The following is a 14,394-nucleotide window of genomic DNA, read 5'->3' as shown; positions in this document are numbered from 1 at the left end:
CTTGCATTTGATATAGCGCTTTTCACGTGGGGAGGACGTCCCAAAGCGCTTCACAGAACACACTGTAAGGTGAATTGACTGTATATTTGTGGGCGAACGCGGCGGCCAATTGCGCACAGCAATGTCCCACAAACAGTCGTAGATTGAAAATGACAAATTTATTATTGTTTTGTTTTTTTGGAGGGATTATTATTAGGTGTGTGGAGTAAGGAAACTTGCCCAAGGTGTCGCCCTGACCTGCCTGGAATTGAACCCAGGTTTCTCGCTTGCAAAGCGAGTGCTCTAACCACAACAACAACAAGATTCCATTTATAAAGCGCCTTTCACGTCAGGAGGACGTCCCAAGGCGCTGCACAGTTGGGTCATGACCCGAGCATTGGGGGGAAATGGTCAGGGTGAGGGGAGGGAGCGAGGAGGGGGGAAATGGTCAGGGTGAGGGGAGGGATGGGAGGGAGCGAGGAGGGGGTAGAGAGTCGAGAGTGGAGCTGAAGGTACGGTCAAAGAGAAAGGTTTTGAGACCGGCCTTGAAGGAGGAAAGGGAGGAAGCGGCGAAGGCACTGGGGGATGGAGTTCCAGAGCCTCGGGGCTGAGAGGCTGAAGGCCCGACCACCAATGCGAGGGCGATTGGGGCGGGGGACGTGGAGCAGACCGGAGCCGGAGGAACGGAGGGTACGGGCAGGTAGGTAGGGGGTAGGTAGGTAGTGTAACCACTGAGCTACAGGACTCCACAATGGGGCAGAGGGTGTGAGGGCCGAGCAGGAGGCTGGTGCCCGTTGAGCGGAGGTGCCGGGTGGTGGATTGGGGAGTGAGGAGGTCGGAGAGATCGGGAGGTGCCGGAGAGTGAAGGGATTTGAACACGAGAGTGAGGATCTTGAAGTCGATCGGTTCAGTGATGGGGAGCCCGGGCCAGGACTGGTGCGATGTGGGTATGGCATTTGATCTGGATATTTTGAATAGTGAAGCTGAGGAGACCGGCGAGGAGCGCGTTGGAGTAATCCAAGCGAGAGGTGACAAACACGTGCACAAGGCTGCTTTGTGCGCAATTGGCTGCTGCATTTCGCCCACAAATATTACAGCCAATTCACTTTATAGTAACAAAACACAAAATACTGCAGATGCTGGAATCTGAAACAAAAACAGAGAGTTGGGAAAACTCAGCAGGTCAGGCAGCATCTATGGAGAAAGGAAAGTGAGTCAAGGTTTCGGGTCCACTACCCTTCGTCAGAACGGTCTTTCTGTTTTTTCACTTTACAGTATGTTCTGTGAAGCGCTTTGAGAAGTCTAGAAGACGTGAAAAGCGCTATATCAAATGTAAGGATTTTTTTTAGATCCGCAGGAGTGAAGAAGTTGATGGAAGCCAAGGAGTATGGCTTCCGTCTTATCCACATTCAGCTGCAGGAAGACATCCAAGACAAAAAAAATAAAAAAAATAACTGGCAGACATGCTGATCGCACATCGGCAAACCTGGAGTTGGTACTGGAGGAGACAAAGTAGATAGTTTCACAAACAATGAGGCTTCTGTGTTGACATATCTGTGATCAATACCAGAAATTGCAATACCCTCTCAGTTTTGTATATACTGTCACACTCAATAAAAATTAAGTCAAGGAACCAGCTATTTGCATATATCTTTATTGTTTAACAAACTTAACTGATTTTACAGTTCAATCCGTTTATGCAGTACAGTTCTAAACCTTTGACTCTATGTTTGAGGTAAATACTATGTGGTGATACACACTGGAATGACCATTATCAACATGGTTTCCAAAGTCATCGTGCCACAAGAAAACAAATATGTAGCAAACAATGTAGTCAAATTCTGTCAACATTTGCACTCATTTCAAAATGTACTCTTGAAGAGATTAATCTTTTCATTAAAACGGTCAACTTAACAGTAGGAACTTGTAAGGCACACCATGACTCTCTTAAACGTGTTTTCTTAGCTATTACCAATGTACGAGAGCTAAAAACCGTAGCTTCCCATTCTTAAGTATTTTGGAGGAACTTGATTAAGTGAAAGAATTCAATGTAAAATTATGTACACGATCCATGTATGAATGCCAATTAAAATAAGCTGCTAAGATACCAACTGAAGATGTGTACTCTGTATAGTACAAGTATGAAGGGGTGAAAAATGTTAGCATAAACGTATACAATCACCAGCTCTGAGTAAGTAGTTTTTTTTTATTGCACCCCTTCATTTTCTGGTAAGGGATTAAGAGATCTGGAGGAGAATCGACTGTGAGGGTTACGATACTGAAGATAGGCTGTATCAGCATCACAAGACTGTTCTATCAGAGGAGGAGGAGGAGGAAGCTGGGCATAACTGGACCATCTTGATCCAGCCCGAGCAGGGTCCGAAGGGGGAAAGAAACACCTGAAACGATGTAGACAGGAACACACAGGAGAGAGGAAAAAAATGAGAAAAAAAAGACAAAGAGAAAAAGTGGTGAATATAAGAAAACTAAAAGATACACATGCTTAAAAAAATAGAACTAAACAGTGGGTCTTGACTCAGGAATCAGTGGCCATTAAAGCAATTTCATGCAACAGTTCAACCTTCAAAAAGAACGGTAGTTTCAACCCAATCTTACAAATTTACATTTACTCAATACACACTTATCAATCCAAAATATTAGAAGTATTTTCGGGAACTAGAAGAAAATGTAAAATATAAATATTGAAAGGAGAGGCATGCACATGCGATTCAGTATAGAGGTGATCCTTCAACTTTAATGCATTCTATTGGAATAAAACGGAATTCTGTTTCCACTCTGCAGGAAGAACACATTTACTGTCGTTTGGAGTTTCTGGTTAAATTCCAGTCAATATTTATTATTTTCATGGCTAAGTTTGTAATGCCCAAAGCACTATTTGTGTGCATGTGCCAACTATATGCAGATCCTATTTAAAATGAAAATTTCACAGCTCAGAATAAATGTTGTCAAATTAATTCACCTTGTATTTTACAGTGTTTTCTTTAAATTCTTACAAAATAACAGGAGTCAGTGTAATAGTTCTGTTTTTTCTTGATACATGGCGACAGAAAATGCAAAATAGATTAATTTCAAGCCTGGCACTGTGCTCAAAAGCAACACATCTCTCTTTTTGAGTTCTATACATTTGATGCCAACGGTTAGGAGTACCAGAACAAAACTGATAAATTTGAAAAAAAAGCAAATAAAAACAATTAATTAATTTCATATAAGCTGTATGTCCAAGATTAGTAGTAAGCAGGCTGCTGGTGGTCTTAGGAGATCAGATGACGCTGGGGAGGGGAAAAGGGAGTTCGCTTTTCATTCCTGTGTGCATGCAACAAGCAGCAAAACAGCAAAGTTATTCCAGTTAGCTTGAGATCAGCTGTGCTTTCTTTCTGTTGAAAGGACATAATATGTAGAAGGCAAGATGTATCAAAATTTCCTTAAAAATCAACATATACTTGTTTTTATGCAATGAAAAAAGTCACATTTTAAATGTGTAAGTATTTGTCAGTATTCTCATCTTTTGGATTCAGTTAAATATTGTTTAGGTGAAAAGAGAAGGATTAAGAATTTCACTAACCACTAAAATCTTCCCATTTGAGATTTCCCACCTGAAGTCAAAACTATTGACCAAACAGGCACAGGAAAGCGCTGGCAACGATGCCCCATGATTGCAAAAAGATGGAGAACTAGTCTAGACAGCTTTGTGTTTGGTTACAAAAAATGCAAACTTAATTTTTTTTAAAAAAGGTATATTTTGCAGCCAAAGGCACTTCTCGAGTTGGATATGGAGTTGCCTCAGGTCTCCACACAGCAAAGTTATATGTCCAAAAACAATGTGGAGAGACTGAGCGTTAAGATTGAGGAGTATTCTGTCTGCTTCCACTCCACCCCCCGACCCCCCAAGAATGGGGCAAAAAGAGCGAGAATGAGGGTGACTGAAGGCACAGTCGAAGAGGAGATGGGCCTTGAAGGAGCCAAGGGAGGGGCGAGACGAAGGAACTGTAGGATGGAGTTCCAAAGGGTGGGGACAGAAAGGCTGAAGGAAAAGTACCCAACCCCAATACCACCAAAAAATGAATACAAAAGTACTGACTAATAATCCCTCCAAAAAACCCAAAACAATAATAAATTGGTCATTTTCAATCTACGACTGTTTGTGGGACATTGCTGTGCGCAATTGGCTGCCGCGTTCGCCCACAAATATACAGTCAATTCACTTTACAGTGTGTTCTGTGAAGCGCTTTGGGACGTCCTCCCGACGTGAAAAGTGCTATATCAAATGCAAGGATTATTATTATTATTACTAACTTCAACTCTGTTGAAAGTAGAGAATGCTGACAAAACCACACGATCAGCCTACCTTTAAAGGATGGCCTGTCAACTTCCGCCATTGCTTAGTGATTATTGAGAGCAGTGAGAAAATGCATCTTCTCACAGCAGTACCAATAAAAAATGATTTTTGTACTAAAATCTAGTTCATATTTAACCAAATATCCAATAAGCTAAAACTGAACATCTCAATTACATTCAAATATGTTTACAAACTGCTGTTTGTGGGACGCTGCTGTATGCAATTGGTTGCTGCGGGTCACCCACAAAATATACAGTTATATTTATAGTATATTCTGTGAAGTTCTTTAAGACATCTCAATGATGTGATAAGGCGCTATATCTAATGCAAGGATTATTATAAATAAGTCAAAAGTAACAAATAGGCTGTTAATGCTTTAAAAATATATTTTAATATATTGGGGTGGGCACAAATGTTAAAATGTAAATATGATTCACTAAAACATCCCTGTTATCTCCATCTTACTTTGATGTTCCTCTCTCACAAGTGCACAGCACCATGCAGCCTATACTGAAATGTCCTCGTTGAGGTGCCTTCAAAGCGCAATCAGGATTTACCGTGAAGCGTAATAACTGTATATTTGTAGGCAATTGTGGCAGCCAATTTGCTCACAGCAAAGCCCACAAACACCCATAAAGCGAATGACCAATTTTACCTGTAGAATTGTTAACCAGGAAACCGGGAGAAACTCCCTTCTCTTTTCCAAATGGTGCCATGGGATCTTTCACTCCCACCTGAACAGGCAATACTGGGCCTTGGATTATAATCGCCTCCAAAGGATGGATTATAACTGTGTGATAAGTGACTTGAGCTCTTTACCTTTACCTCAAAACACAATTCAATTATTCCTTCTTTAACTTATCAAGGCTTTTAAAACCCAAGTTTTGCATTAACTATCACTACTGCTTCTCAAATATCCTGTTTTCTCCTCCATCTATTTTCAACCTTAGTGCTGTTCTGCACTATGGACCTTCACCTCGGTTTCTCAATATCCTTATGGTAGATATTCTCCTATCATTCCTTTGGATAACAACACCTGCGAAATGTGAACCCAAGCTTTTTTCTTTTAAGCTGATTGTTCTCTATATCTCGCCAATCGGGCATTCTTCCTAAGCCTTGCTCAGACGTTTAAAATAAAACTCCACCTGGATCTGGTATTACTTTCTTTTCCATAAATTTTTACAACTATTACAACATCTTAGTTTCATGGAGGCAGAGCACAAGAATTAATCTCGCGTTCTGGAAGGCAGGTGTCTGCCAACATATGAAAAAACAAATGCTTGGTTGGCTATGGAACATGTACTGTTGTTCTAATACCTGACCTGGGCACAAAATCTCTCCCAACTGTGTAGTAGAACTTTGGGGGTTTTTTGGTTGCAATTTTTGGTCGTCACCTGGTGAGCACATTCGCCATTCAGTAACAAGATCTTAATTCAAGGCACCGTCCATTCACCTACCTTCCAGAAGATGTTCCATTAACAGTGTTCTGTAAAAGCAGATTGGCTGTTCCTGAGGCAGGGTTAAGAATTCCCATTGCCTGCTGGGCAGAGCCACCATTCACAGGACTCCCATCTCCTTTCAAAATGCCAGTACACTTCCAGTTGTCCATATAATTAGCTGTGGGGAAAAACAGTCAACAGTGTGAAGAATTTTAAACATTTCTGCATCTCTTCCCCCCACCCCCCCACACACAAACATATTAATATTCAGCCATTTGGTTGAATGGTTTATAATTCAGCAATGAGCTGAAATAAGGCCTTATGTGGTAATTTCATCTCCAGGGTCGTGTGACAACTCCGTGTGGTACCAAAATGTGAGGTTACAACAAAGGAAAACCACCAGAAGGATATATCAATCGCTTGGTCTCCATTGCTCTAGAACAGGGACCAGCAACTGATTGATCGCCCCTCGCTGGCGTCGCGTGCATCTCAATACCAACAAGAGGCAGGAGAGATATTTACCGTAATTTAAACATTAAAGTTTATATGTTTATTTGAAGCAGCGTGAACTTCATGCATCTGGCTTCATATTCGATTTGACTCAATAACTACAAAGTTCTCTCACTCCTTCCTCTCGTCTTTTTGATCAGCGAAACAGTGGCAACTAGTGGCGATCGACCACTCCCCTCCTCCCCACCCCGGCTCAAGTATAATTGAGACACCATAGTATTTGATTAACCTTTTCAGTTTGACAATGATAATCATCGCTTGCAATTACACTACTTGCAGGTCAAAATTATTTCAAGACGTCACCTTTCCATAGTCTAACACATCCGTCATCCCCAGAAGAGGCCAGGACTGTACCGGTGATATTCCAACTCACTCGCCACACTTGGGAGTTGTGGTTATCAAACTGACCCACTGTTTGAATTTCAAATTTGGTTGGCCCTCCTGAACCACTTAATTCTTTTCTGGAGGGAAGAAAATATCTCATGAAATACTTATTGTTCAGAAAACATCAAGTCAGGATGATATACAACAAGCAGCAAAATATAACATATATATAGATAATTCTTGCATTTGATATAGCGCTTTTCACGTCTTCTAAATGTCTCAATGCGCTTCACAGAAGACACTGTAAAGTGAATTGACTGCATATTTGTGGGCGAACGCGGCAGCCAATTGCGCACAGCAGCGTCCCACAAACACTCGTGCATTGAGTGACCACATTTTTTTTTCAGGGGATTATTACCCCCAGAAAGCGATTCGACAATCAACTAACAATCGGGTTCCTGCTTACTGCTGGGTAAACAGGCGTGTGTGGAGTAATAATATATAATAATAATAATCCTTGCATTTGATATAGCGCTTTTCACGTCTTCTCGACGTCTCAAAGCGCTTCACAGAACACACTGTAAAGTGAATTGACTGTATATTTGTGGGCGAAACGCGGCAGCCAATTGCGCACAGCAATGTCCCACGAACAGTCGTGGATTGAAAATAACCAATTTATTATTGTTTTTGGTTTTGGAGGGATTATTATTAGGCTCTGTGTGGAGTAAGGAAACTTGCCCAAGGTTTCGCCGTCTGCCTGGAATTGAACTCAGGACCTCTTGCTTGGAGGTGAGTGCCCACACACAGTTGTGGACTCAGTGATCAAATTATTATTTTTTGGAGGGATTATTACCCACGGAACTTTTGTTACATTAACCTACACCAAACACATTACACAACAAAATTTCCAGCACTATTTTACAGGCCTTTTGGAGGACAACTCTCCCTCACTACAAATTTAAAAGAATCTTAAATTCAGAAACATTCCTCTCAGTAACTCAGAATTTACTGGATTATTCTAAATATCAGAAATAGTGAAGCAATTTCTCATTGTGTAGAAACTTAATTTTCCATGAAGTGTTGCTAAAAATAGACAGTTTTCAATAAAGATTCTTTGAAAAATATCTTGCTTTATGTAGCTACTTTCATTATTAGACTAATGTGAAAAGGCCAGTACCTCTCACTCACACTCCCAGCAAACAGTGTGCAATTTAATATTCGCCAGAGTTGCACTTGTAGGCATGTTAAAAAGTTACTGCTTCAGGGCAAATAATAATAATAATAATCCTTGCATTTGATATAGCGCTTTTCACGTCGGGAGGACGTCCCAAAGCGCTTCACAGAACACACTGTAAAGTGAATTGACTGTATATTTGTGGGCCAACGCGGCAGCCAATTGTGCACAGCAATGTCCCACAAACAGTCGTAGATTGAAAATGACCAATTTATTATTGTTTTTTGGTTTCGGAGGGATTATTATTAGACGTGTGGAGTAAGGAAACTTGCCCAAGGTTTCGCCCTCTGCCTGGAATTGAACTCAGGTCTCTCACTTGCAAAGCGAGTGCTCTAACCACTGAGCGACAGGACTCCAAATACATACAAACAGTGTTCTAGACAGATTCAGACCAACTCAATGGGATGAGAACACAAGAAAAACAGAGAAGGCAGAAATAAATCTTACCTTAAGGGTTTTAGTGTGAAAATCCGTACATCTTTATTTGCAACCGCAAGAATATGGAAAGACCTTCCAAGGTTTGGTGCAAATGCAATGTCATGTACGGGATCAGTAACAGTCATGAGTGTCTCTGCCTTTGCGTACTTCCTAGAACAAGATACAAAGATCAACTGGAAATTCATTTTCTTCTCTCAGGACTCCCTTTTATGCTACGTTTCAGTCAATTGCATCCTCCTTCATCCTTGCATCCTCTTCCTTCTTACATTTGCCATAGCAACTTTGGGAGAACGTCCCAAAGTGCTTCACAGATTTACTCTTGAAGTGGAGTGACTGTATTTGTGGGCAAACATGGCAAACAAGTTGCTCATAGCAGTGTTCCCCAAACATCCAAGAAGCGAATGAGAAACTCCCTTCTCTTTCTGAATAATATCGCGAGATCTTTAACGGCAGATGGGACCTTGATTTAAAGTCTCATCTGAAGGACGGCACCTCCATCAATGCAACAACCCCCAGCATTGCATTGGAATGTCAGCTTAGACCAGAGTCATTCAGTGGTGAGTCATGAGTTTCTTCATAAGGATAAATAACAATAACAATCCTTGCAATCATTTTCATTACTCACTGCTGATATTTCACACTGAGTTTGTCCTCTGGACAAAAGGCCATTTAAAACATAAATCAGAGTTGCCCATGGTTTGGAGTTTCACGAGCTTCAATATACCTAATGTAAATTCAAATGCAAATCGGCGCGAGTATGTCAACACCTGGACTCTCATCACCTGACATTTTCCTATTGACATCCTTACATAAAATAATCCTTGCATTTGATATAGCGCCACTCACGTCTTCTAGACGTCTCAAAGCGTTTCACACAATATACTTAAAGTGAACTGACTGTATATTTGTGGGCGGAACGCGGCAGCCAACTGCGCACAGCAGCGTCCCACAAACTGTTGTGGATTGAAGCGTCCAATTTATTATTATTATTTCTTTTCTTCAGGGATTATTATCAAGCGTGTGGAGTAGGGAAACTTGCCCAAGGTTTCGCCCTGCCAGGAATCAAACCCAGATCTCTCGTTTGTGAGTTAGTGTAGTCGAACTCAGATGTGATGAATGCACTGCCTGAAAGGGTAGTGGAAGCATATTCAATAATAACTTTCAAAAGGGAATTGGATAAATAATAACCCTTACAATTGCTGTGGCGCCTTATTACGCCTGAGACATCTCAAAGCACTTTACAGAATATACTGTAAAGTGGAATGACTGTATTTTGTGGGCAAAATATATAAAAGAAAAAAATTGCAGATCTATGGGATAAGAGCGGGGGAGTGGGACTAGTTGGTAGCTCTTTCAAAGAGCCGGCACAGGCACGATGGGCCGAATGGCCTCCTTCAGTGCTGTAGGATTCTATGATTCTGTAGTACAGCATCCTCAGAAGACATCTTGTTGGAAAAAAAAAACGACAGGTCCATCAGATTATACCCCACCCAGTCAGCACCTTTCAGGAAAGGACGTAAGGGAAGAAGACTGGGAAAGTAAATGTTTTGCTTGCACATGTTCACATTTACCTGGTATTTTCATTGTATTCATAGACCTGAACTTTGCCGCCCAGATTCGTGCTACTATCATCACTTCCCACCGCTATCATCGGGGAGTGAGAACGGGAACTGTAAAGGCAGACAAAACATTTTTGAAAGGTTAAACAAACAATGACAGAATTGACAATGTTACTAAGAGTAAATTATGCCCAGAAAATAACAATATTTATACATTGCCCAGGACGTGGGGCAGAGACTCGGAGCTCAAATCTTGTGTTTAAAGTTCGTATTGCACCCTTACCGTGTTAGCAGGGGTTTTCTTATTGGTAATAAATAGAAGAGGCGAGAGGAAGGCTTGTGGCATGACCGCAGTTTTCGCATGGCTAACCTATGAATATTCATTATGATAATAATAATAATAATTATAACATTTGATATAGCGCCATATCATGTCGTTGAGACTTGATTCAGTGTTGGCAAATCAATTTTTTTTCAATTTAGATTTTCTTTATTTAATCATTTTAAATGTTAAAATTTTGATTCAATTTTGTTGAGATCTTGATTCCGCAAGTAATAATTAACTCAGGGCAGCACGTTTGACCTATTTTGCAATCAGGAGTTGTAAACCTAAATTTCTGTAGTTAAAGCGAGGAATGTCAGAACTGGGAAAGAAATTTTTGTCACCCAATGAACACTTCGAGATTGTGTACTACACAAGTTGGAACTACAGCAGAACTCTTTACTTCGGCCCAACAACGTGCCCAGTTTCAAAAAATCAATGCAATGTGAATTTTATGCCTTAATAATAATAAACATCCTGATATAGTGCTGTATCCCGTCTTCAAGTCGTCTCACAGCGCTTGACAGAATGTACTACAAGGTTGATTGACTGTATATTTTTGGGGTGAAACGCGGCAGCCAATTGCGTACAGCAGTGTCCCCCAAACAGTCGTGGACTGAGTGACCAAATTATTATTATTTCACACCGTGCTGGTTTTCTGGTTGGTAATGTGTTACATGGCAGGCTTATGCTTCGACCCACTGGGAACTTTGTTGAGACAACATTGTTCTGTACAGAGCCAGTGCTTCGAAGTGTGGTAAAGTGAAGGGAGAGCAATATTCTGCCCCTCAGTCTAGGATGTATCAAACCATATCACAGAGGTGATGGAAAAACACTGACAATACACCTCCCAAAACTTCCTCAACTTTATAAGGTCATGAACAGTCTTTCTTTTCTCCTTTTTAATTCAGCAATATACATTACATGTACAAATACCATGTCATTACCACTTAAGTCATCGTGCTGTCAATATGCCGGACGCATTTATTTATGTATTCATACATGCGCCTTACTTGCCCCTCCTGATAACTCGTCACTGAGTCCTTTTGCCTTGGATCAACCGGTCATCAGGCGTTTACTGTATTTTATCCAAAAATTGTGTTATTCTGAACTAAAGCACTATCAATCTGAACATAGAATCATAGAATTATACAGCACAGAAGGCCATTCGGCCCATCGTGTCTGTGCTGGTTCTTAGAAAAGAACTATCCAATTCAATCCCACTCCCCCGTGCTCTCCCCATAGTCCTGCAAACTTGTCCTCCCCAAATAATTATCTACGTCTCTCTTAAAAGTTGTTATCGAAGCGGCTTCCACCGCTCTTTCAGGCAATGCATTCCAGATCTCAACAACTCACTGTGTGAAACAATTTCTCCTCATCTCCCCTCTGTTTATTTTAACAACTATTTTAAATCGGTGTCCTCGGGTTACTGACCCACCCGCCAGTGGAAATAGTTTCTCCTTGTTCATCCTATCGAATCCCCTCATAATTTTGAAAACTTCTATTAAGTCTCCTCTTAACCTTCTCTGTTACAAGGAGAATAATCCCGGCGTCTCTCGCCTCTCCTGATAACTGAAGTCCCTCATTCCTGGTACCGTCCTGGAAAAACATGTTTCTCTCACTTTGCTCTCACCTTGAGGGGTTCCAGGAAATGCAGCTGCAGCTCAATTTACAGGAGATCTCATGCTGCAGTGACCACTGACTCAAGTTCATCACGTCGGGGGCCTCGTATATCCGGACCACCCCGTCCGCAGAGCAGGTGGCTAACACCAGGCCCATGTGCTTTGGAGCAAACTTTACATCAGTCACCGAGGTCCTGCTGTCTACCAGTGTAGTCCTCTTCACCTGTCAGGGAACAGAGAATTACAGGCTGCTTGTCATACACTGTATCCTGCTGCCAGCAACATTTGGTTGCTTGCACGAGGTCCACACTCAGGTTCCACTGGCACTCTTCCCCACAACAACAACAACAACAAGATTCCACTTATAGAGCGCCTTTCACGTCAGGAGGACGTCCCAAGGCGCTGCACAGTTGGGTCATGACCCGAGCAGGGGGGAAATGGTCAGGGTGAGGGGAGGGAAGGGAGGGAGCGAGGAGGGGGGAAATGGTCAGGGTGAGGGGAGGGAAGGGAGGGAGAGAGGAGGGGGGAAATGGTCAGGGGGAGGGAAGGGAGGGAGCGAGGAGGAGGAAGAGAGTCGAGAGGGGAGCTGAAGGCACGGTCAAAGAGAAATTGGCTTAATGAGTCCTGTAGCTCAGTGGTTAGAGCACTCGCCTCACAAGCGGGAGACCTGGATTTGATTCCCGGCCGGGGAAACGCTGGGCAAGTTTCCTTACTCCACAACCTTTCCCACGATTCAAGGCAGTCGGCCAGTAAATACGCACACGGCGATTGGTAATTATTATTGATAAGGTCGTCATTTCCCGCATTTCTAGGCCTCCGCTAAAGTGTGGGAGTAATGGAGGGTAGGGAGGCGGCTTTACAAGTTAGGAGGCGAGTAATTCGAGTGGTATAAAGAAATTGAAGTGGTTTTGATAAGAAACTAAATGGTTCTCAGGTGAATGTATGACTTGGGAACTTATAGGATTTATAAAAGTAAGCCTCAAGTGAGTTTTACTGTATACGTATATGACCCAAACTCACCCAGTGACTCTGTCCACGCAGTTTGTCGTTGGACTCTCCCACTATCTCCTCCCACACAGCCGCAGTCCGATCAAAGGAGCAGGAAGCCAGGACCTGTCCAAATTCAGGGTGTGCCCACGTGACTCTCCACACTGACCCACTGTGCGTCTGAAAGACACAGGAAGAGCATCTCAACAAGGTGTTAGGCGCTATATCAAATGCAATAACTGTTATTATCATCATCTTGTAAACTTGATTCAGTGCAGGATTGCGATCTATCCTTAGTTCAAACACCTCCGGTGTTTCTTAAGTAACAATTTCCTCGATTCATACGCAATTTTTATGCCATGCACATAAAGTAATTCCCTACACATTTAGGATTTAATTCCCTCGATATAACTTTCCACAGGAGCTCTTAGCAGAACTGCAGTTCCCACATTCCAGAACTTGCAGTGAGGTACCGTTCCCAGAGACACACAGATTGCCCCCAATGCTGCTCTCTGCCACCTACAGAGCAGCACTGGGGGCAATCCATGGGGTAACCTCCAGGAGAACTTAGCACAGAATGGGCAAACCTGGTCTGTGTGGCTCTGATGTACACCTTATCCCACTGGTCAGTCTGTACGGCTCAAAGCTACACCTTAACCCACTGATTTTTTTTTGATCAGCCGTGTGTAACAGTAACAATTTCCTCAAATTTAAGTGTTGTGCTGCATTAATTCATACACATTTTGGATTTAATTCCCTCGATATAGATTTCATCACCGCGCTTAAGATTATTCAAACCCAACTGAGATTTCCATGCATCCCACCTACAACGACGACAACAAAATTACACGTGTGAATGACTTGTGTTGTTTTATTAAAGACGCTCTTTTCCCATATCCTTTCATATCTTTAGGGTTTGCCCAAACCCCCAGTCCCTCCGCCTCGGCCCCTCCATCCCCTCTTTTAGACGAAGACTGAAGAGCTTCCTCTTCGACCGTACTCACGGTCACCTCTTCCCTCCCTCCCCCCGGCTCAGGGTCAGGCTCTAAGACGTGTGAAAAGTGCTGTACAAATGCCAGTTATTGTTGGAGGAGGGATCTTGTGAGGAGTAAAGGACACCGAGACAGTGCAGGAAACACAAAAAGACATCCACCACTTGACATATATGGAAATCGACGTGCGGCGTAGCTTTGGGGAGGGGCAATGAGTCAGGAATCCCCCCCATCTCAGAACCAGAAACTCTTTACCTTCCAGCTGGCCGTGCAGTGCCATTCCCCAGATTCACTCTTGTCCCAGACCTGCCAAAGCAACATGACACCATTAAGAAATATTCAGGACGTTTAACGCAGACGTTTAAGAGAAGAAGAGACGACTCACAATCCCGAGGTGCGTATAATACAGGTATTCTAATCACAATTATCATCATTCCGCCACATGTTTAAGCTGAACAAAAACACCGTGTTGTGGGGGGGGGGGGGGGGGGGGGAGACACCCTTTTCGGCCGCAGAATGTACAGTCAATTAACTTTACAGTATGTTCCGCGAAGACGCTTTGAATACGCCTCAAAAGTCGTGATAAGGCTCTTTATCAAACGCGAGGATTATTATTATCATTCGGAGAATT

The 14,394-nt window shown here is 42.5% G+C and overlaps 1 protein-coding gene across 2 annotated transcripts in view; it reads right to left on the bottom strand.

Annotated features, from left to right (window-relative positions):
- Positions 1–1,617: 1,617 nt before the first annotated feature.
- Positions 1,618–14,394, bottom strand: part of seh1l (SEH1-like (S. cerevisiae)) — a 15,263-nt gene continuing 2,486 nt past the window's right edge. The window contains exons 2-9 of one of the 2 annotated variants that reach the window (XM_042332180.1): positions 14,019–14,069; positions 12,805–12,951; positions 11,796–12,007; positions 9,853–9,951; positions 8,291–8,431; positions 6,589–6,746; positions 5,794–5,953; positions 1,618–2,378 (exon numbers count right to left, since the gene is read on the bottom strand). In XM_042332180.1, coding sequence (XP_042188114.1) covers positions 2,186–2,378; positions 5,794–5,953; positions 6,589–6,746; positions 8,291–8,431; positions 9,853–9,951; positions 11,796–12,007; positions 12,805–12,951; positions 14,019–14,069 — 1,161 coding nt within the window. In that variant the 3' untranslated portion in view covers positions 1,618–2,185. Of the gene's footprint in view, positions 3,375–5,793; positions 5,954–6,588; positions 6,747–8,290; positions 8,432–9,852; positions 9,952–11,795; positions 12,008–12,804; positions 12,952–14,018; positions 14,070–14,394 lie in introns of both variants that reach the window. The other variant, XM_042332181.1, reaches the window with a different exon arrangement.

The sequence above is a fragment of the Callorhinchus milii genome, unplaced genomic scaffold, assembly GCF_018977255.1.
Source record: "Callorhinchus milii isolate IMCB2004 unplaced genomic scaffold, IMCB_Cmil_1.0 Scaffold2, whole genome shotgun sequence".
Lineage (NCBI taxonomy): Eukaryota > Metazoa > Chordata > Chondrichthyes > Chimaeriformes > Callorhinchidae > Callorhinchus > Callorhinchus milii.
Note: the sequence above shows the minus strand (reverse complement) of the source record. Positions and strands in the feature narration are given on the sequence as shown.